This window comes from Anoplolepis gracilipes, chromosome 1 (genome assembly GCF_047496725.1).
Source record: "Anoplolepis gracilipes chromosome 1, ASM4749672v1, whole genome shotgun sequence".
In the NCBI taxonomy this organism is placed as follows: Eukaryota; Metazoa; Arthropoda; class Insecta; order Hymenoptera; family Formicidae; genus Anoplolepis; species Anoplolepis gracilipes.
In genome coordinates, this window is record NC_132970.1 from 21,236,002 (window position 1) to 21,260,810 (window position 24,809).

General features: G+C 26.8%; 4 protein-coding genes across 4 annotated transcripts; 3 read left to right on the plus strand and 1 right to left on the minus strand.

Moving 5' to 3' along the window:
- Positions 1-1,860: 1,860 nt before the first annotated feature.
- LOC140668085 (uncharacterized) lies at positions 1,861-7,757 on the minus strand. Its single transcript, XM_072896677.1, has 8 exons — positions 7,606-7,757; positions 6,075-6,692; positions 4,746-5,210; positions 4,135-4,324; positions 3,492-3,635; positions 3,178-3,256; positions 2,575-2,966; positions 1,861-2,142 (listed from the first exon to the last, which is right to left on the minus strand). Exons 2-5 carry the CDS (start codon positions 6,659-6,661, stop codon positions 3,549-3,551), a joined length of 1,329 nt encoding a protein of 442 aa, XP_072752778.1. The 5' UTR covers positions 6,662-6,692; positions 7,606-7,757; the 3' UTR covers positions 1,861-2,142; positions 2,575-2,966; positions 3,178-3,256; positions 3,492-3,548.
- A 6,183-nt stretch (positions 7,758-13,940) lies between these two features.
- LOC140665158 (nucleoporin Nup43-like) lies at positions 13,941-15,752 on the plus strand. Its single transcript, XM_072890917.1, has 7 exons — positions 13,941-14,148; positions 14,274-14,378; positions 14,456-14,580; positions 14,665-14,786; positions 14,895-15,046; positions 15,173-15,419; positions 15,514-15,752. The coding sequence occupies exons 1-7, from the start codon at positions 14,035-14,037 to the stop codon at positions 15,684-15,686; spliced, it is 1,038 nt and encodes a 345-aa protein (XP_072747018.1). The 5' UTR covers positions 13,941-14,034; the 3' UTR covers positions 15,687-15,752.
- A 371-nt stretch (positions 15,753-16,123) lies between these two features.
- On the plus strand, positions 16,124-21,218 carry LOC140665150 (putative pre-mRNA-splicing factor ATP-dependent RNA helicase PRP1). The gene is made up of 9 exons (XM_072890906.1): positions 16,124-16,307; positions 16,845-17,203; positions 17,437-18,131; positions 18,236-18,466; positions 18,576-18,795; positions 19,028-19,150; positions 19,238-19,428; positions 19,518-19,680; positions 19,791-21,218. Exons 1-9 carry the CDS (start codon positions 16,255-16,257, stop codon positions 19,916-19,918), a joined length of 2,163 nt encoding a protein of 720 aa, XP_072747007.1. The 5' UTR covers positions 16,124-16,254; the 3' UTR covers positions 19,919-21,218.
- An 811-nt stretch (positions 21,219-22,029) lies between these two features.
- On the plus strand, positions 22,030-24,781 carry Rangap (Ran GTPase activating protein). The gene is made up of 5 exons (XM_072911578.1): positions 22,030-22,494; positions 22,723-23,142; positions 23,214-24,025; positions 24,106-24,333; positions 24,410-24,781. Exons 1-5 carry the CDS (start codon positions 22,389-22,391, stop codon positions 24,629-24,631), a joined length of 1,788 nt encoding a protein of 595 aa, XP_072767679.1. The 5' UTR covers positions 22,030-22,388; the 3' UTR covers positions 24,632-24,781.
- Positions 24,782-24,809: the final 28 nt, after the last annotated feature.

Genomic DNA, 24,809 nt, shown 5'->3' on the forward strand with positions numbered 1-24,809 from the left:
AAAATTTATCTTTTTTAATTGTTTTTCCGAATACACATGATTAATAATGACAATAAATATGACAACTCCATTGACACCTCTATAAAACAACACATATAGTTATTATAAATAATTAATTTTTGTAATAGTAAAAAGTATTTGTCCAAGAAAAAAATATTTCTGGTTATTACCTTGGTTTTAATTTATCAAAATTTTCCAATATATTCAAAAACAATTTATCGTGCTTTACATGTTTTGCAATAATAAAAAGGAAACTAATCATATCTCTTGATTTGTGTTTTATTATATGTTTCATTTTGTTTGAACATTATTGATTCTAAATATTCTTTCATAATTTTACTTGAAGCACAAGCTAAAAATTCTAAATATTTATCATTATTATAATTTTTCGTTAAATGTTTCTTCACATTGTGCCAATTTTTACTCTCTGCTAATATCAAACTTTTACTGTATATTCACTCTTTCCACCACGGTAAAAGTCTACAACATTCAAAAATAAAAGTTTGATTAAACATATTTAGCGCTATAATATATATTTATCTCTTCATGTAAAAAACAGTTAAAAAATTTGTATGTCTAGCTTTGTACGAACACGATTCGAGTGGAAAATTAATTTGTAGAAAAAGAAATGAATCTCGTTTTATTCTCAACATTATCCAATTAATGTATTAATTTTAATCTCAAATTTAGGTGAGAGCGTCATATGTTAACGTAAAAAAATTGTGTTTATACGTATAAAAACTATTTAATTTACTAAAAAACGTTCGAACAAACAGAATAAATGTATTTCACTTACTGAACCAATATGATTTAATTCAGAAAGTTAATTTTTAAAATTCCGGTAGTTTTTCATAAACATTCTGAATACATATATTTATATGTGTGTGTGTGTGTGTGTGTGTGTGTGTGTGTGTGTGCGTGTGTGTGTGTGTGTGTGCGTGTGTGTGTGTGTGTGTGTGTGTGTGTGTGTGTGTGTGTGTGTGTGTGTGTGTGTATATATACAGTGCTTGACAAAAATTTGAGCATAGGTGTTTAAAAAATAGTTAAAAATGTTTAAAAAACGTTCAGTCAATTTTGCAACATGGTACACTCGACTTCTTTTGTAATATAATTAAGTGACCGTATAATATACATCTTTAACGCTCAAATTGGCATATCGCAGGACCAAAAGTGAAATGGCAAACATTATTTGTGATATTTCAAGCTTATAAAACTTTTATAATATGTAAAGTATTTACATTAAGTCGTTGTATTTATTTCAAATCACAGCGCTACAAATTTTTTTATATCGAAATAGATATATTTTAATAAAAGAAATTATACATATCTCTCTGTTCGTTAATACGGATAGCTTTAGTAAATATCCACTATATTCACAATACAGTTTAGTTTGAACCACAGACATACATACAGACATAGCGTACGCGAGCGAGAGAGAACGTGAGGGCATAGTTCAGAGTGTGTCTTTTTCTACGTTTAGCTTACTCGCACGTCTTCTCGAACGTCCACTTTAATTTATTAACAACATCTGATACTCTTACAAAATTACCGATCTTTTTTATAATACTATACGTACATTTTATTACTATACGTACATATTATTTTAAATTAAAATTTTAATAGTAAATTACTTTAAAATACGAAAAAAATAATTATTCAAAAATCTAATGGATGTTTAACAATTATAATATAAAACTGAAATAAAAATTTTTCTTAAATAAAAGAGATTTTACTTTATCTTAAACAAAAATACAGAAAAACATACTTGAAACTTTTTAGCTACATATATTTTATTTTCTTAGGAAATATGATATAAAATAATTTAAAAACTCTTCAACTGATTAATTTTATTATTATTTACCTTGATATTTTGGACTCCTTTATCTGAAAATGGAAAAATGCTCGACATGTGTTCAATAGCTTTTATCATAGGATACCATGCTATATAATTTGTCTCTTGTCCAAGATAGCTCGTCAAGGTCCAGAATAGGGAAGAATTGAGTTGGCCATTTATCATAAAATAAAATGAATCGTCGATGATTTTAGCACGATTAAGAACATGTATTTTTGTATATTCTGTAGAGTTCAAATATTCTGCAATTTTTTGCCAATTTTCAGGATCGTAATTAACGCGATAGTATCCTGTAGTAAGTAATTTTTATATTATTATATTTTCACTTAATTGATTTATTAAATTTATTAAAAAATATTTATAATTATCTGCATTTTAAATATTTGAGTAATTCAAAGTATTAAAAAAAGCAAATTATAATAATTTAGAAAAACATTATTTTGGAGTGATATTTGTAATAATATTGCGTAGAATAAAACTGTATAAGAAATTATAAATCCATTAATATTTATTTTTGCTTAAATAATAATATATGCAAAATTGAATTTATTTCATGTTAATCGATAGTAAAATGCAGAGAATGCGTACAATATACAATATTTTTAAAATATTATATAATGTTACTATGTATTTATTCATAAAAAAGAATATAGCTAACATTATATATTGGTTTAATATTTTAATTACGTAGAAATGAAATAAATTTATTAATCAATATTCACCAGTTTGTCGTAAATTGAATATTATCCAGCCTTTATCTTTTATTGAAACTTGGTAAGTTGGCTGGGACGACGACAAAACTATTAATTTTTCGTCGTAAAGCGAAGTTCTAAGCTCTCTAAAATCTGGATTATTCTGGGAGGCATATGTTACAGGTACCCAGAAAGCGTATTTTTTAACTATTTTATAATTTTCGATTGTTATATTATATACATTTTCTTTATTTGAAAAATCTTGCGTTATTTTCAACACAGGATAATTTATAGATTTCATCCAATCATTTAGTATTGTTAAAGGAAGCATGTGTCCTTTTTCAACATTTGGATTGATTGAAACGGACTGCCTTATAATCCACAAACTTTGGAGATGACTGGGAGTCTTCGACTTAATCTCACTATATTTGTTAAAATTTGACATTATTGACACAGTGAAAACTATACTAATTGTAAATTACGTATCAAAAAATATCAAAGTTTTATTTAATTTATACACTTTATACAGCTAACGTAATTGCAGTATTTAATATTTTATATACTACATTCTATAATGTATAAGTAAATAATATATTAAAATAGTATATACAATATATTTCATAACATACTCACGCGCTTAAATATTCATAAACTCTTCGTTGAAACATTTTATCTGTAATTACATACTGCAGCGTGCGTAATATTAAGGGTGCTACAATTCAAATCATACAATGTCATTTATATATAAATTGGTTTAGAAGTCTTTCAACTACATTTTTCATAAATTTTTTAATTTTAGTATACTATTATATACATATGTATATACATATATACATATATATATACATATGTATATACATATATACATATGTATATATATATATATATTTATATTCAAGTATATTTATTGACCTGATTCATTCAAATAAATTTATTGATTTTTTTACCTTTAACGTAACGGTAAAAAGAAGATAATTCATTATTTTCGGAAAAATTGGCTTCCTTTATAAGAAACTGATGTGTGTCTCCCAACGAAGTGATTCGTAATAAACCTGAACTATAAATAACTTTATTTGGGAATTTTTATAATACTAAAAAAGAAAGATTTAATATGATAGAATAAATATTTTGTCGAATGAAATATTAACGGTACACACTTAATGCTTTTATTGAAATAAATAATATAAAATTTTTTATCAACGTTACAAATTATAGTAAAATTTTTTGATAAAGTAATGTGTAGAGTGTAAAATAGTCATGTCATTTTTAAGACTATTTGATATAATTGAAAATTATGGTATTATTTCTCTCTACATTGTAAATTTTGTAACGATTTGATAATATCGAGAAGCAGTATCAAATTTAGTTTTTTCAGATATGACAAAAATTTATAAATAGCTTTAACATTTTTTATACAACATATTTAATGTTAAAAATAGTGTAAAAATTTTTTATTTTCTTATAATAGCAAAGATTATATCTTCTTATATAAATAAAATAATATTTTATTTAACATAAAAACATAAGAAACATATTAAAATATATAATTGATAAATTAAGAATGTTACTAAAAAGAAATAAAACAATTACCAAAATAGAATCGATAGCATCAATTCCATACAATGTAGTAAGACCATCGATTAACCATAACTCAGATGACCAAAATGGATTAATTATATCAGCAAACCAATGATATGCCATTTTGCGCCCTATCAAACGCGCTACTTCTATTTTATGCGCAACAGAATCCAGATTTTCATCGTAAATAATATCTGTTTCTCTAAAAAATATAGAAATTAAAAGCTAGAGTTTAGAAGTTACATAAATTTGAACAAATAATAATAGTTTTAATGTATAATCTGATTTTTAAAATTAAAAATTCTAAACGGATGATATACCCGATGTGGTATAATTGTATATTGTTTTGTACCGAATATAAAAAAATTGTGACATAAATTATTGTCATATACGTGATATATATATATATGTATATATGATTGAAATCAACTTATAATTAGTTATAAAAATATATGTATAATAATGTTTATGTATAAAAATTTTACATTGAAACAATTATATTTTAATGTATGAATTTCTAAATTCTAATTTTATATTTTTAATTTAATTTAATTATTTCTAATTTTGCTTCATATATAAATTGTATTTAAATAAATTGATATTTTTTCTAATTTTTGAATTACCTATTTAACAGAAGACCCCAGTTCTCATTGTCATATAGCAAACTATGGATTGCAACAAATTGCACTTTTGGTATTTTCAATTCTTTCCATTCATGTTTAAATTTTGTCATTGTTTTGGTTGCTATCATTTCAGCAAATTCCATATGATCTAAGTCGGGTCTACGCCATATAATGATTCTAGATTTTTTCGTCTCAAATTTAATGACATCTGTTGACGATATTACAACCGTCACGATATAAGTGGACATTGGAGGAGTAGTATTAAAGCATGTCCATTTCATATATGTTTCATTTTCATGCATTTCATGTTCGCATGTTTTCTCTTCTTGTACCGGCATATTTGAAAAAACTTGGTATTTACGATGATGCTTTATGGAAATGTTGAAAGTGGCTTTGATTGTCGGTTTTTCCCAGCATGGAAACAATCGTTGGGCTTCAATCGCTTGAAAATGTATTCTGTCCGACCTACGACATTTTAATAATATTGATTTAAATAACCATGATTTTTAATAATAAGTAGCATTATATATACAGAGTGTCTGTCCGTAAATGCCCAAACAAATGTCGCAATTGATTGAAGTTAGAAGAAAGTTGAATGAGAAAAATTTACATGAGTTTGAGTCTGCTACAAAGTGCATATAAAAATATTTTCTTTACTCGTTACTTTTTTGAGTTATAAAAGTCATTTTCATTTGTTTAGCGATTTTAATTTTTTTATATTATTGGATTATTCGCAATATAAACTTTTTTACTTTAATTATACATAAACTATAAAATATTTATTTTTCGATTATCAAGCTTCAATATTTACGAAAAACTTTTCTTATTTAATCGCTTTTAACTCAAGTTATTGAACTGATGTCTCAGTATTTTCGCTAAGGGAAAATTATCTCTAACATGATTAAAAAATTATGGCTCACATAAAAAATATTTAGTTACGATTTACCCTGTTATATATATATACATATATATATATATGTATATGGAGCACTTGCGCGTATAAAGGTACAAAGAAATTCTATATTTTATTTCATGCACATACGTAATAAAACAAGATAAAGTATAAATAATTGCATTCCCATCTAAACTATTCAACTTTCCATGATATATTTTTTATATTTATATATTTCACGTATTTAATAATAAATAAGATTAATTAACAATTAAAACATAGTATAAAATGTTATGATGACATTTTTGAGTAATATAAAGTAAAATAGAGATAGTGATGTATAGTATTATCTAATTAAATATTATAAAAAAAGGATGAAAGATGCGAGAGCAACAATGATAAAAATTTATATTTATTGTACTCTTAATATTACTCACATTTCGAATGATTTTCCTCTTTCGACTATAGTCTTCAAAGAAGTAATAATGTTTTCCGTGTTATTAATTGCAGTGACAAATTTTGTATTTAGTCTGTAACGTCCACTTGATAAAGTTTCATTGAAATATAAAATGCAAATTTGCTTTACATGAACACAATAAATATTTTGCGCAAATAAACGTTTAACATTGGTATCTACAGTCTTATTTTGTAAGTCTGCAGTATACATAAATAAATCAATTGTCAACACTCCAGATAAAAGAATTATTAATGCCGTTGAATTTAAAGCTATTTTTGTAAATGAACGCGAAATATCGATAATGGCACTTAATTCGCCGTAGAAAACAAAGTTGCCCTTTGTTTGATACTTTTCTATATTTGTTTTATAGTCTTCATATTTATACATTTCATGCTCCTCGTCTTCTTTGAAGTATGGTATTAACTTGACGTCGTAATGCACTGGTGTTATATCATCAAAGTTATCATTAAACGCAATCGATGAGTTTTCCGTATTTTCACCAATTGAAAATGTTATTATAGTGCTAAATATAAGACCGCTATAAAATAACAGTCTTAGAAATGCCATGTTAATTTTTAGGTATCTGTAACAACTGTCCCTGTTGAAAGAAAAATAAATATAAAATAAAATTTAAATAATAAATGTTACAGCAAATAAATTTATAAAGTATTTTCTAAAATTAGTTTTCTTGCGTAATTTCATCCGTGATGAATAACAGACCGATCTATTTATATAAATATGTTATTTTTAAAATTTGTTGTTTCGTAGATGATCATATTTTCAAAAAACTAATAATAAAAATAATCAACGGAATAGTCAACGGAAAATTAAATTTTTTTCGACTTTGTTGGTATGTCTCTTCAGGCATGTATACACACATACATATATGAGAGCGGGGGCTCGCGCGTGTGTGTATGTGTATATGTGTGTGCGCGCAAAAGGTCAAAGACAATTTGAATGTTTTTATATGTCTTATATATTATACATATTTTTTTAGTAACGAGAGAAACATTTATCGTTTGTTCATTATTTGCTTAAATAAATATATCGAATCAGTAATCGATTTAGTAACCTCTCAAATTATTATTAATATTACAAAAAAATATAAAACAAACATATGTACGGTATTATATTAACATTGTAATTATCAAATTTTTATTATTCATTTACAAATATTTGGATTAAATATTTAAAAAATTTAAAAAATATTTCTTTTAATCCTTAAATTTCTAATTCAAAGACGTTCTATAACAATATTATAATAAAGAAAGATTTATGTTTTTGTCAGATATAGAATATATGTACATAAAACTTAAGAATATGTATAGGTTTATATAAAAAATGAAAGAAAAACAAATAAAAAATTAATAAAATGTTCAACAGTTTAACAATTTTGAAAATAATTTTAAAAAAATATACTCTTATCGTATTTGTTCATATTTTAATACAATTTAAATTACGTTTTATCTTTAAAGAAAAAGTTATATAATATTCTGTTTCTAGCAACTCACCTTGTATACTAAAAATGCTATGTTAATTCTAATACAATTCCTTTTCTTCTCAGAACTAGTTAAAGTTGATACTTTATCACCGTAAACCGTTAATCTGTACTATCGTAATCTTAACGTTTCAAGAGGTAATCGAAAACTGGCAATGTCGAGGTAAGAGACATAATAAATATATATAGAAATACAAACATATTTACAAGTTATATAAGGTCATCATATCCTACAAAATTTAAATTTAGAATTATATTTATGATATTTTACTTAATATTTAAGATATTTTAAGATTCATTGAATATCTTAATTTTTGACATTTATTTATTTATTATATATTTTGTTAATTTTATATACGATTTAATAAGCAATATAGAAAAATAAGTATTTATGTCTTTCTACATCTATAAATAATAATTTTTAATCCTTACATGTTGAGAATTAAAGCATTTCCATATCAACGTACTTTCATATATTTATATTTTATGTAATACGTAAATAATATATTATAATTATTCTAATTAATATAATATGTTAAAGTCATTTTAATCATGTTCAAATGCTATATATTTATCTCCATCATCTATATTAATTATAAAAGTTAAGTACCTATTCATTAATCGTACAAACATTTTTTTAACAACGATTGAAAATAAACATTTATCGTTTCTTTTTCACTCGTTTTGAATAGGTACATTGAAGCAATATTCGAATTAATCTTGCAAATCATTGATTATATGCCATTACGAAAAAGTATATAGAATATATGTGTGCACGATATTAAAAATTGTAATTTTTAACATTGTAATTTTATTATATCCAATTTTTTATTATTTATTTAAAAATATATGAATTAAATATAAAATATATTAAAAAAGTTTCCGTTCTTGAATCTTTAAATTTTTAATTTAAAGACATTTTATAACAATATGCAATATTATAATAAATGAAATTAACGTTCTTGTCAGATGCACACTGTATGTATGAAAATTTAGAAAATTATATAGGTTTATGAAAAAAAGAAAAAACAAACGAAATAGAAGACATTATTAATAAAATGTCAACAATTTTGAAATTGATAACTTAAAAAGACTTAAGATAAAGATTAAGATTTATTAGAAATTAAGATCTCCATAAAAAAATTATAATAATTTACAAGTTATTTATGTTGCTATATAATTTATGAGTTACTATGGATATAAATATTAAAAATCTTCTAAACTAATATTTTTTAAAAATATACTTTAAATAATATAATTTAAATATACTTTAAATATATTTAAAAAATATAGATGTTATAAGAATATATTAACAAATAAAACACAAAAATCATCAGTAAATTTATTTTAATCTATATTAAAATATTATTTTATTGTTGATCATTACAAGACATAAATATATAAAACAATATCGGTACGTTTTTTGTTTTAGTTTTTATTTATGCGTATCAATTTTACAGAGAAGTCGAGCGATGCCTTATTAGAAATAAGAGATAAAATAAAGCGAGAAAGATGCAAGCAGAAAATCTGAAATTTTTCTTTTAAATCAAAAATCGAAAGAATTATGATCATTGACTATCGAGTCAGTGTGAAGTATTTAGCTCAAGACGGACATATAAGATCGAAATAAGATGTATTCGCGAAGAATGCAATAAATATTTCAAGTTTTGATTTCCTTACTGTGTGCGAATAAAATGATTATAATTATTGTTTACATCTATGGTTCCAGGAATTAATTACTCTACATGTTAATACATATATGTACAAACTAAGAATCTTTGCTCGTTTTTTGCTATCTCTAATTTTATTTCAATTTTTATAACAAAGAAAGAAAACACCGAATTTATCACAGCGCGAACTTGCATCTCACTGCAAAATTAATTCCTCACTACAGAAAAAGTCACAAAAATAATTTTTATTAATCTAGATACCTTTCTTTATATCTATATATAACTAGTATTAAAATAAGCAAAATACAGGGTTTAAAAAATATCTTAAACTCTTTCTTCATGTAAAATATATGTTCGAATTTTCTTTCCATTCTAAAATTTTTCATTTTACTTATAGTCTTTATAGTAGCATAATATTTGCTATATAATCTAACTGAATTATAAGAAATATAACATAATATGTAACACATTGAATTAATTTTATTACAAATATATATTACAAAGTATGATATAATTTTGATTTGGATTTAATTTTATTTTTAATTTTAATTTTGATTTTAATTTTAATTTTAATTTTAATTTTAATTTTAATTATAATTTAAATTTGAATTTTAATTGTAATTTTAATTTTAGTTTTGGTAATAATTCTAGCCTTCAAATCTAATTTGGGGGTCACGTTGTTGCGTTAATGTTTTTGCAGTTTATATAATTTATGATTTATGTTTTATAGTTTATAATTTGTTTTATTATTTATAATCTTGAGTTCATCCTCGCACATATGGACACAATATAAACACAAAGTAGACACAAAGTAGATACAAAAGAAACAAATTTAACAAACGTAAAAAAAACTATAAAACATCCAAAGACGAAAGGTATGGATTAATAAATAAATAAATATTGCAAAGTATGGTACAAAATTAAATATAAAATATTATACAAGAGAGTATACTACAAAATGTATTACAAAATATATATTATGCAATTAATTCTATTCGTTGCATAGAATTAATTATATTATAAATATATTTTACAAGATAGGATACAAAATAAAATTTAATACAAAATATTATTTATTATACGAAAACATCTAAAATGCGTTCAATATAAAATTTATTAGAAACTTTTAGATCAAATGTAATTGATAGTCTATCAAAAAAATTATTAACTTATCGTCTCTATCAATTAAAAAAACCGAGAATTTTTAATGCATTTTGTAAGACTTTCTAAAGAAAATATCAGATGGCGTGAAAAAATAGATGAAGTCTCGATGTTAAATCAAAGGATAAATCGCGATTTAAATTACGCAAATGTACAAGACGAATAAATAAATTGACAATAGTTATAATATTTAATTGTAATACTATAATAATCAAAACATAACGTGCGCGTATATGGGCGATATATAATTATTATTTTATGCGCGATAAATAATTATTATTATTTGCATCAATAAAAATATTTCGACATTTGGAGGATATTTCATAATCTGTATATGCGTGAGAAATTGAACGCAGATGTAGAATCCGATTTATTTTCGAATATATGATTTTATATTCGCGATTCGCGAATTCGCAATCAAAACTCAGATATGTATCTTGTTTCACGGACAAACAAAAACAATTTTGTAAAACAAAATAAAAGATACTTTATAATCTTTAAAATAATCACATCACCGCATTCTAAGGATGATAACTGGCCTTAACGATTAGATCAGGTCAAGATCTCTCTGCCGAATGGTACACTGTGTTAATATTTTAGAGAAAGAAAAACGATCCTAAAAATAGTAAGAAAGCGGCTTTAATTTGTCCCATTTATTTTTATGTCAGATTTCGCAAAATCGATTCACAAAGAAAAAAAAAAAGTGATTCATTAAACGTTGGAGTCCCGCTACAGAAGGGAATGAATCTTCGAACTTCCTGATTGCTTCCAATAACAGTGATTTTGGCAGCGAGTTGATTGTCGCCGTAATCATCATTTTATTTAATACACAAGATAAAAATTCGCGTGAAAAAATATGTTCTTTTACTTATTAAAAAATCTCTTTATTGAAAAATGGTTGGATATATCGATTTTTATGTACATGTGGTTACAATCGAGTATAAGAAAAATAAAATACATGCGCTTTATTTGTTGTTTGGTTAAATATGTGAATACAAATAATATAAGAGTACCAAATGTATTCGAGACGAATTAAATCCGATAACAACAAGATTTAAAAAATAAAAAATTCAATTTGAATATTTAGCAACCTCAAATGAAAAATTATCAATCAATTAATTTTTTTGTAACAAATAATAAATTAATTTGTCGACATCTTACTGATATCAAAGTATCTATTCAATTTGTCTCAAATTTTTTAACTACTCACACATTTTACATTACATTTATGATATAATATTATGTGTAATGTAAAAATAATGTAATATTAAATATAATTTAAAAATGAATTTTGTTAAATATATATATATATATATATATGATAAAATTTACGTATGTATTTTATTATTGTATGTATATATGTATAATCATCTATAAACTAATCTTAATATTCATATCCTGAAATAGTGAAACGCCTAGTGTCTACTGAAAAATGAGGTGAAAATGATTTCAACTTCAATCAATTCAAAATTAATTAATAAGATATACTTGTTTGTAACTTGGTAAATAATTTTTTATCAGAAAAGTCTGCGAAAATTGATTACAATTTGAATTTATTTACTTGAAAAAGAATGAAATTTATTTGTTATATTTGTATCCAGTAATCTATTATTAAGTTTAATACGAATACTATTGAAAGAACATTCTTAACAACAAAAAATATTTTTTCTCTTATAGAATACAATTTAATGAATTTCGTGAATCGATTTCAAATAGTGTATGGTGACAGTCGTTAAATAACTGCCAAAAGCATCACTTCCAGAAACCGTGAAGAAAACCTGAGTTTAATTCCAACTCTGCAACGGAAACTTATAATTTTTAACGAGGCATCTAACTACAAACGTCGCGGATACGTCCCACAAAAACCGAAGAAAAATAATTCTTCGCGAAAGATTGTTTCGATTCCCCGCCAGTACAAATTGCATATTCAGTAGCGTCCACTTAATGAGGAACAACGATAAGTTCTTTTCGCCGAGGCAATCGCGTCCTAAAAGATAGAAAGACTAAAATATTCGCGAATATAATTTATCGTTCAGTGAATATTTAATGTAAAATTCACCAAATGCGTTTAATCAAAAATAATAATCAAATTATTTTGTTTTGCAGATTTTTTTCTGCACGTTACTGATAATATTTAATGAGAAACTTTGCAATATTTTATTTTAAAATAAATATACTAGTGTTTTTGCAATATTAAAAGCGCGATTGACAAAGTTCACGAATAAGAAGCTAATATTTAATCGAATCTCGATACTCTTACTAAAAATGTAATTGCATATGATACATTTAAGTTGCGTTAAATTATATGCGTATCAGTATATCTATTATACATATATTTTATATAATTTGTATATCTATTGTAAAAATCTATTATATATTTCATATTTTATATATCTATTGTAAATTACACGAAATTGAAAGAACATGTACAAAATTTGTCAAATTAACATTTGAATTAACAATTGAATATTTGATAAATATTCAATTCTATTGTTTTCATTGTAGAATTATTAGGTTACTTTTTTCATACCAAACAAATATATTAATAAGTTCGAGAAAGATTATTCTTTGTGTGGAAGAATTTTGACAATATTTGCGATTACAAAATTTTTAAATAAAAGTTTCTTGAATTTATTAATATTTTAAAATTTTAAATTTTATATGTAATTTATATTTAATTTATTTTCTATTCTTTTTTTTAATATTACATATTTATTTATTTAAAAATATGTGCACTTTGTGTTATTTACATTATTCTTTTTTATGAGTTATTTTAATAATTTGACTTGAATTAACAGAATAGTAATATATATTAAATTAACAAGTAAATATGTTAAATTTTAACATAAAAATTTTAACTAACAAAATTTTTAACAACAAAACACAAATTTTCCAATAATAAATTGTTTTGTACAAGCGTGTACCATCAAAAGTTGCAAAAGACGAATATAAAGAAGAATATAATGTATACACCGAAAAAATTTGTGTGCTAAATGTATACTTTTTATAAACCCTTTTAATAAATATTTTTAATAAAGGAAAATAATTTTCTTTTTTACATGATATTTTTTGAAACACCTTATTTATAAATTAAATTAAAACTATTGTATATATTTAATTTGTCAAAGTCTCAATAAGTATATAACAAATGTCCATTTGTAAAATTGTTTTTTGTCATCATTAGGATTAATAATATCAAATATTAAATAATATAATGATAAGAAACTATTCCATTCAGTATATATTCTTAAGAACAATATCTAAAACTACTCTACTCTTTAGAGGATTTCTCTCTTGAACTAAGAGTATTCTTTTGGCGCTTATTTTAAGGAAACATATTATAAAGGTAAGTAAAATATTCTATATTATGATAAAATGAGAATATAATTTTTTCGGTGTAAGTATAAAATATATTAACATGCATATTAACTCCTCTGCGGATCATTAAAGATGAAATATTTAATATAAATATACATGCATGCGCTTCACGGATCTGATCATCAGTGCGCAATAGTGACGCTTTTAACATTTGAGCGGCCAACTTAGTCAGCTGATTCAATAGTGAGGTTGTCAGACGTTCGACTCTTGTTTAATTTTGATTTTATCCAAAAATGGGCGAGAATGTACAAGGGACATTTGTATCTGAGAAAATTTCAAAAATAAGATGGCAACATAGAGATTTTACAGAAGCAAAGAATTTCTTAACCGGCAGTTGGGATAACCCGGTAAACTAATATCTGATACTTAACCTATAATATATAGCTTTTATTTAATTTTATTTAATAATCAATAACGATAATAATAATAATAGATAAATCGAGTAATTTTATTTGTCAATTTTATTTTATAGGTAAATAAAATAACGTATTGGACATTTAGGACAAATTATGACGAAGAACCATCGCCTGTAATTCTATCATCATATTCATTCCTTGGAGATGTTACTGAATTAAAGGTACTATGTTATTCTTTTGTGAAAATTAGTAATTTTATCTTATACATTAAAAGTTCTAATAAAATATAAATTTTTAGTTTATCAGCAAAGATTTCTTTGTAGCTTCTTCATCTTTAGGTTCAGTAAGATTACTGCAAATTGATGAAGATACCTGTACTGAATTTAAAGAACACATGGCATGGGAATTTATACATAGTTTTAAGTGAGTAAAAAACTTAAATAAATTGGTTTTATTCAACTTTAAAAATAAATTATATTATTAAATTTATTTTTAATATTTTAACAGAACAACAGATTATGCTTCCTGCACTGCGTTATCTACTTTTGAACAAGATGTAGCTTCTGTGGGAGAAGATGGAAAGCTTAATCTTCTTACAGCTGCAGAGAAAAAACCAGTGAGGATTATTGGTAAATGTTACAATATTGCAAAAATATATGTACTATGACAGTATATCCTTTCATGATATATAATTTATTTATTATAATTAAAAATACATTTTATTATTTTTTTATCAGAAAGTGCTGATAGTTGCTCTATATATTGCATCGATTTTTTAAAACACAATGAAGTACTTACGGGTAATTCAAGAGGACACATGAAGGTTTGGGATTTAAGAAATGATCGAGATATACCTGCATCCACTTTTATGCTTTCTGATCAAGTTAAAGTAAGTTACAAAAATTGTATGTTATTTTTTAATTTTCTATATACAATATACAAATCTCTTTAAATACTTTAGATAATACTTTAGAAATCTTAAAATACTTTAGATAATGACGAGACATTTTTATAGACAGCAGCTACGAGTATTACACATCATCCTACACAAAGACATATTGTGGTTGCTGGTGGAGATGATGGCAGTTTAACTGTATGGGATTTGAGGCAAAATACTTATCCAATGTCGCAACTTAATGCACATGCGAAAGCTGTTAGTGAAATACTTTTCCATCAAGATAGACCTGACAATCTTTTCACTTGTTCTATCAGTGGAGAATTGTGGCATTGGAATAATGCACAAAGTTCAAAACTGAAACTTGGTAAGTTGTAATTAATTATTATATGTGATATTATATTTAGAGCTGATTCTAACATTTGTTTTTTTTTTTTTTTTTTTTTTTTTTTTGTAATCAGATTCTACAGATACACATTGGTTAAATACTATTAGTGCAAATGGAAAAGTTAATGTGACTTCATTATGTGCTGCTTTGCATAAACCGATAAATAGTATCGATATCAACAGATCAATGTTACTTTTTGGATGTGACAATGAAGCAATATATGTTGTAAAAAATGTCCTTCTGTAATATGTGTATGAATTTATATTGTTCTTTATATCTTTGTATTATCCTTAATAAACAACTGTCAACATACACATACAAATATTTTTGATTTTTTTCTTGTTAGAAATTTAATTAGATTTTTTAATTAGATTTGTTTAAATTAAAAAACATTAAAAATCTTTGTTATCAAATGTTAAAAGATATTTATTCACATGAAAAGTTTACTTTGAAATTTATTTAAAGAAAACAGCATTTAAATCTATTTTATAAAATGATTGTCTATTTTCAAAATGATGGATATAATTTATAATTTGTTAATAAACAATTTATAGAAATTGCTTTTTTTTATTTCTAAATTCTCGGTTACACATTTTATTCATATATGCACTTCACGAAAAGAACCTGCACTTTTGTAACGCGCCAATCGACGTCGATCGCAACAGCCATCTGCTGTCACCTACCGTTACCACAAAGACAGGAAGCTTCGGGGCCGCTGCTGGCGCTTGCTTGCCATTTTGACTGACGCCTTGTCTGAATTTTCGTAAATAGTTTTAACTTTTGCTTGGCCGTTCTTAGAAGTGACGAGGACGCTATGTCGAAGCGTAGGATCGAGGTTGTGGACCCTTACGTCAAGCGAAAAGCTACGTGAGTGCACCAGCGTGTTTTTCCTTATTTCGGGCGACCTGATGACGGATCATCGACAGTCCCCGTTTGCCATGTGCAATATTCGCGGTATTATCGGGCTGTGCGATAATTTACCACGCGCGATCGCGCACGTCAATTTTTCTGTACCATACGGCTTCGGTCGCACGCTTAGATATTGTCTACACATTACAAATCGCGAGCTCCTCTCATTATTTTCAACGACAAGGAAGGCTCGCACACTTCGTTCTCAACGGTTCTTAATGTGGTCCACTTTGAAATTTTGCGGTTGTAAAAGACGAAAGACGTCTTTGAATAATTACTTTGTCGATCAGTGCGTAATTAAAAATTTGGTACCCCCCTCCACATCATCATTAATTCATCATTGATTTTGCACATGTATCTTAATATCTAAAAATTACTCCATTTTGTACAGGAAATCTTTTTTCAAAGCGTTTACAATCGATCTGTATGCGTCTATTAGGAAATACAAATTATCATTTATGTAGAATAAAAAATGTTGAAATAATCATTTTACAGAGACAGCTCAACGTCCAACAATGCAACGACTGCAGCATCCACGGCTACAAAGAGCCAAGTGCAATTCAATCCGTACACTATGCTGCCATATACGCCGAGATACTATGAGCTGTACAAGAAAAGGATAACTTTGCCTGTATTTGAATATCGTGCAGATTTTGTGAGATTGTTATCTCAGCATCAATGTATTGTTCTTGTTGGAGAAACTGGTTCTGGTAAAACCACACAAATACCACAATGGTGTGTAGAATATTCAAGGAGTATTGGACAAAACAAAGGAGTTGCCTGTACATCTCCAAGGAGAGTAGCAGCTATGAGTGTAGCTCAAAGAGTTTCAGAAGAAATGGATGTTGCCTTAGGTATGTATATGTCTGAATATATATAAGTATATATGTATATAATTGTGTATTATATTAAAAATTAAGAAATATTTTACTATTGATTCTTTTATATTTACAATATATGTATTTTCAAAGTTTATAGAGATATTTTTTCTTTTAAGTTTATTTTATCTGTTATGAAGATTGTGTAGTATTATATCAGAAACAATACTGTGCAATAATAATTTAAAACTTATATAATTTATTAATAGGCCAAGAAGTAGGATACAGTATCCGTTTTGAAGATTGTAGTTCACCAAGGACTGTGCTGAAATATATGACTGATGGTATGTTACTTCGTGAAGGCATGTCTGATCCCATGCTAGATGCATACCAAGTGATATTGCTCGATGAAGCGCATGAAAGAACATTAGCTACCGACTTGCTTATGGGTGTTTTAAAAGAAGTGATCAAACAGAGACCAGATTTAAAACTTGTGATTATGAGTGCCACTTTGGATGCTGGAAAGTTTCAGCAATATTTCGATAATGCACCACTTATGAATGTGCCTGGCAGAACGCATCCAGTTGAGATATTTTATACCCCAGAGCCAGAAAGAGATTATCTGGAAGCTGCAATTAGAACTGTCATTCAAATCCAAATGTGTGAAGAAATTGCTGGAGATCTTCTATTATTTTTAACTGGTCAAGAGGAAATTGAAGAAGCTTGCAAGAGAATTAAAAGAGAAATGGATAACTTGGGACCCGAAGTCGGTGAATTAAAGTGTATACCGTTGTATTCGACGCTACCACCGAATCTTCAACAAAGAATATTCGAACCAGCTCCGCCCACTAAACCGAACGGTGCTATAGGTCGCAAAGTTGTAGTTTCGACTAATATTGCAGAAACATCGTTGACTATTGATGGTGTTGTTTTCGTGATAGATCCTGGTTTTGCTAAGCAAAAAGTAACTACAACATATTAATTAGATTATTAGATTTTTATTTAGAATTCTTCTATAATTAATTCTATCGTAAAATTTATTAATATTGAAATATTTTTTGTAAATAGGTGTACAATCCCAGAATTCGTGTCGAGTCTCTTTTAGTATCGCCTATTAGTAAGGCTTCGGCACAACAACGAGCCGGCCGTGCTGGCAGAACAAGACCTGGAAAATGCTTCAGATTGTACACAGAAAAGGCATACAAAAATGAAATGCAGGATAATACTTACCCTGAAATTTTACGTTCTAATCTTGGCAGTGTTGTATTGCAATTGAAGAAACTTGGTATTGATGATCTGGTATGTTTATTAACCGTATTGTATTATTAAAATAATGATTGATGATTTGATTGAGAATAATGTAATTTTATAGTTTTAAATTACTGATTTTATTGGACGTGCTTTACAGGTACATTTTGATTTTATGGATCCACCTGCACCTGAAACTCTCATGAGAGCTTTGGAACTTTTGAATTATCTGGCAGCTCTGGATGATGATGGAAATTTGACAGATCTTGGAGCAGTGATGGCAGAATTTCCATTGGATCCCCAATTGGCAAAAATGCTTATAGCTTCTTGCAATCATAATTGTAGCAATGAAATACTCAGTATTACTGCTATGCTCTCAGGTAACGTACTGAGGTTTGCCGTAATTACGTGATAATATCGTATAATTATTTAAGTCTAATAATATTTGGTCTATATTAATATTTTTATCTATTTAAATTATTAGTCTTAATCAGAAGTTTGCTATAAAAGTTATATGTAAAATATATGAGAATTTTAAAAGAATAAAGTATAATAGAGTCAAAATCGTGGTAAGATGACATGGTAATATATTGATGATTGACATGGTATTAGTCCCACAGTGCTTTGTGAGACCAAATGAATCAAAGAAGGCTGCGGATGATGCAAAAATGAAATTTGCACATATTGATGGTGATCATTTGACGTTACTTAATGTATATCATTCTTTCAAACAACGTAAGTATTTATTATTATTTTATAAGATAATCTTAATACTTATACCACCTATACCACTTTACCCTATACACTTATTTTTATTTGCAGATATGGATGATGTCCAATGGTGTTACGATAATTATGTCAATTATCGATCATTAAAAAGTGGAGATAATGTGAGACAACAATTGAGCAGAATAATGGACAGATTTGTATTAAAGCGTACTTCAACCGACTTCAATTCAAAGGATTATTACATTAATATTAGGAAAGCTCTTGTTAATGGGTTCTTCATGCAGGTAATTTAATATCAGCTTGTGTATCAATTTAAAAATTTTTTATCATACCCGTTTCGGCACCTTATATTTTATTTTTATTATATAAATAGGTAGCGCATTTAGAGAGAACAGGTCATTATCTGACTATTAAGGATAATCAAGTAGTACAGCTTCATCCAAGCAGTTGTCTGGATCACAAACCAGAGTGGGTTATTTATAATGAATTTGTGCTTACTACTAAAAATTATATCAGAACTGTCACAGACATCAAACGTAAGTTTTCTTATATAATTATTATAATGAGTACATATTTATATTTTTTCTCAATTTATTTACCTTTGTTAAGATAATCTTTTTTTTATTAAGTTTTCATCTCTTTTCAGCCGAATGGTTGCTCATGATAGCGCCTCAATATTATGATCTACAAAATTTCCCTCAGTGTGAAGCAAAACGACAACTGGAAATGATTCAAGCAAAACTAGATTCAAAGCAATATCAGGAAGGCTTCTAACCTCTATACACTTTAGACATGTTTGGAAATGGCAAAAAACTGTCAAGAGTATTCGGTTAAGCATTCTACTTTTGTCATGCATAATGAACTTTGGCACTTTTTCACTATCAAAGTCACATCACATAAAATATTGTGAAGAGTCACTTTCTATTCATCACTTATGATACAGAAGAAATATTGAAACCTTTAGGTTTTTATACAAGTTTAATTGCTTGTATAATGTAAAAATTAAATATTTCAATAATATACTTTGAATGCATAAAAGAAAGCTTGAGAAAATGAAAATGGACAATTAGCTTGAGACACAGCAAAAAAACATAGCATTAATCAATAAAAAGATTATTTATGTACATTTAAGAGAAGATTTAGTTTTTAAGTAATTTTTAATATAGTAGAGTTCACATTACTCACTATTTACATTCGGACGTATTTGGAATGTCGCTACAGTATAGTTTAATTTACTGTATAAATTTATATCTACGTACAGACTGTAGATATAATAGGTAATTTTTGTATTAAATGTTGACTATATATTGTGAAGGATATACATATAAAATGGCCACTCTATAAAGAGACAAAAAATAGTCTTCTCATATTTGCTTAAAATTCTCTTAAAAGGTTTGATTTTTGCTAATAGGCGATTTTTGGCGATTATTTGATACATGTACTAAGGTTGCTTTTGGTAAGTTTTGAACAAACTTATTCTGGTATTATATATCACAATCAGTATGCTAAAGCGTACGTTCTTTTCTATTCAAGTTGATTCCTGCTTTCATTGTTTGGTATAGCTTGATATCAGCCAGTTGAACACCAAAACATCTAGACATGCTTATATTACAAATTACTAAAAACGTTCTGATATGGCTTGGTACACTTTGCTATACCAGAGTCACGCCAAAAATCGCCTAATACTATTATTGCGCTCTCTATCTCTCTCACACACACGCACATGCTTGCTACATAAATAGATGTTTTGGATTTTATTTCCTTAATTTATAGAATGTGTCATGGTCAGTATATGGTGACATATTTTAGTAAAATGAGATCAGGATAGAGAGAGAGAAACTATACATGTTTAGTATAAATTCTGATTTTGCAATAACTTTTGTCTAAATTGAAAGATAGAAAGAGCAAATTTTAAAGAGATAACGAGAAATATTTCTGAACATACACTACCATCTAGATCTAAAAAAATCAAATCATGGAAAAAAATATTTATGATATGTATTAGTATAATCAAAGTAAAAACAAGAAAAAACCCAATGAACTGTGGCCACACACAGATTATGAAAAGCAGCGTTCAATGTAATAAAATACCTTTATTAGCATCTGTAAAAGACCATGTGAATTTGATTCTATATGTTCATCGTTGATATTATTCAACACATTCTACCCATACACATAAATAATAAATACATGGATATCATTTTAAATAAGAAATTCAAATAATTCGCTCGAATGTTGTGAATTCTCTGTAATTAATCGTAGTTCTTATAATTAGCATTTCTATTTCTTTTGCTGGGGATATAATTACATACTTTTCCGATTTTGTAAATAAACATACGAAAGATTTAAAAATTTCGTAAAAAGCGTGAAACTAATTATTGCAAATGATGTTTTATTACAATATATCATTTCATTCCAATAAACTGGAAATTTATATATATCTTAATATAAATTATTATCTATCTCTCATATTCTTGTTATCTCTGTCTTAATAATGTTTGACGAAAAAGAAGAAGTAGGTAGAAATTGTCAGAAGAATTATAAACTCGCCGAAGCTTCCGATGATATATAAACAGGCACAGATATCAGAATATAGTTATATGAGTATATAAAAGCAATTTTAAATAATTAAAAGTAGTATTTTCTATAAAATACTGATTTATATAAAATATTAAAATGAATAAAGAAATTTAAAAAAATTTTCAACTTTTAAAAGTTGTACATAGCAAAATATTTAGAATCTTTAAAAAAGTCATTAAACTATATAATTATTAACATAAAACTGAAATGTCTATTTGAAAATTCAATATAATTACCAATTATTTTTGAAGATCTTTTGATTCAAATTTACATTTTTTTTAAATATGTGAAAAATGTCAAGTGTATTCGAAGAAACGCTAAAAACTTTGTTCTATTTTTGTTCAACTTTCAGTAGTATGATTTTCTGAACACACCTAGTGAAACTCCAGTTTCAGGATTGCCAATGTTGAAAAATTCTCGGTCTCTATGTTTTCTTTCCAATGTGGCGTAAGTTGGTAGAGGTTTCCCGCGCACATACATATTATTTACGTTGTTTACTACTTGTGGAGACGTGCGATGTATGTGGTGATTTGAAAGTGATATCAATAAGAAAATAAACCTGTCAGTCTATCAGTACCTTATTACTATTATAGCATACGTCGAAGGATTATCAATAAGGATCATTAACAAAATTTTAGTGACGCACACAATATATACGAACAATATGTTTAGTCTGGGTGAAATTAGCGAGCAACTGAAAGATGTCAGCCGAAAGTCGGTTGGAGTCTCCTTTGCCGGTCAGTCGCTCGTATTGGACACCGCAGATAATGGTAAGCAATAGAATTGTTTTTTATATACATATACTTTCCGACATTTTCTTCACATATGCACAAAGCGCACGAGGTTATATAAAAATTATGAAAAAAAAAATTTTATTTTTTTTACAAAATTTTAGCTTATAAAGTACAATCATTATTTTTATAAAATTTTACTTGCTTACAAATGTTAATTTTAGCCCAATTTACCGGTTTATTATTATATTTTTTTTTATACTACAGCTCTTGAAGTGATAGAAGCGATAAAGGCATGTCCTTGCTTGGAGTATTTGGATTTAGAAGGGAACACGTTGGGTTCACCAGCTGCAGAGGCTATAGCTGAAGCATTAAAAGAAAAGGGAACTCCATTGAAAAAAGCTTTATGGAAGGACATGTTCACTGGTCGTTTGAAAACGGAAATTCCAAAAGCATTAGAATATTTAGGAGCAGCATTATGCGTAGCCAATAGCCAGCTTACTGAACTCGATTTGAGTGACAATGCTTTTGGTCCAATTGGTATTCAGGGATTAGCAAATCTATTGACATCAAGCCCATGCTATACGCTTCAGGAATTGAGATTAAACAATAATGGTCTTGGTATATCAGGTGGAGAAATGTTAGCTAAAGCATTGGAAAAATGTCTCGAGAATAGTGCCAAAGAAGGTGAGATATTACAGAATATAAATGTATAATCACATATCTTACAAGTATTAACAAAACAAATTTTATTATAGGTGCACCACTTGCTTTGAAAGTTTTCATTGTTGGTAGAAATCGTTTAGAGAATGAGGGTGCGCAAGCATTAGCATCCGTATTTGAAAAACTGAAGACGTTAGAGGAAGTTGTAATGCAACAAAATGGCATATACCACATAGGTATTGCGGCAATTGCACAAGGATTATCCGCCAATCCTAATTTGCGAGTATTAAATTTGAATGATAATACAATCGGGTTGAAAGGAGCTACAGCACTTGCTAAAGCTTTACCAATTTTCCAAGATCTGGAGGATCTAAATCTTGGAGATTGTTTATTAAAAACTAAAGGAGCTTTAGTTTTAGCAAAGACGTTAGAGATTCACGGCAATCATACATCTCTTAAATATCTAGATTTAAGTAATAATGAACTACGTGTCGACGCTGGGATTGCTATTGCTAAAGCCACACATGATAAAACACTTTTGACAAATTTACAGTTAGATGGCAATTGTTTTGGAACGGAAGGACGCGAAAAACTTCGACAAATTCTTACAAAGTTGGGAAGAATTGATGCGTTAAATTCTTTAGATGAAGATTATACTGAGGATGAAGAGGAGGAAGATGATGATGGTGATAACGATGGTGATGAAGATGATGAAGAGAAAACGAGTGAAGAAGAATGTGAAAGCGATAATAATGAGGATGAGACAAGCGACAAAAATAAGAAAAAGCAAGATAATGTTGCACAAAGCACAGTCGTAACAGTAGCAGAATTTTTAAAATCACCGACGGGTGAAAAACTATTGCTACTACAAGATGATAATATGCAAGTTTTTACTGACCATGCAATGGTATGTATTAATTATATCAATACCATATTTAGGTGTAAATACCAGTATATTTCTAACAAGTTTTATATTCTTTATTTTAGAACTTGGCAAATCAGAGTAATGTAACTACAGAGCAGAAATATATAGAAGAGCTTTTACAGATAATCATGAAAATATCAGCATTATGTGATAGTGGCTACATGAATGTGAGAATAAAAGCAGAATTCTTATCGGATGCTTTGTATGCAAAGCTATTTTCTTATGCACTAGAGAATAATCAAATCTTGAATTTGAATAATGCTCTACTAATAAATCTTGGCTTAATAAAAGTAAGACAAAAAAATGAGAAATTATTTATTTAGAGAGAACAAATAAAGCAAATAATAATTTACAATTACCTTTTAGGCTGAAGACAAAAGCAGTGGTAAAATTGATTGGAATTTGGAAGGATGTTTCAAAGCTTTGGAAAAGATTACCCAAAGGGACTATTTTTTGGCACAAACAAGAAGTGTGTTAAAAATATTTCTAGAGCGACCAGTGAAGCCTGGTCGTGCAAATGTAGTAGATCCGTTTCAAAATGCTAAAGCTGATCTTAAAACTGTCCTGAACAATATTCAAGTTACATAAATTTATCTGGAATTATTTTATTAGGCATGATATATACAGTTATTTATTTTAAATCATTTGAAATATAGAATATTTCGTGTAATCAATTCGAACTAGAACTCTATTATAGAAAACCTACAAAATCTATAGATAAATAATCTTTAGTGATTTTAAAACAAATTTTTTTTTACTTTTAATA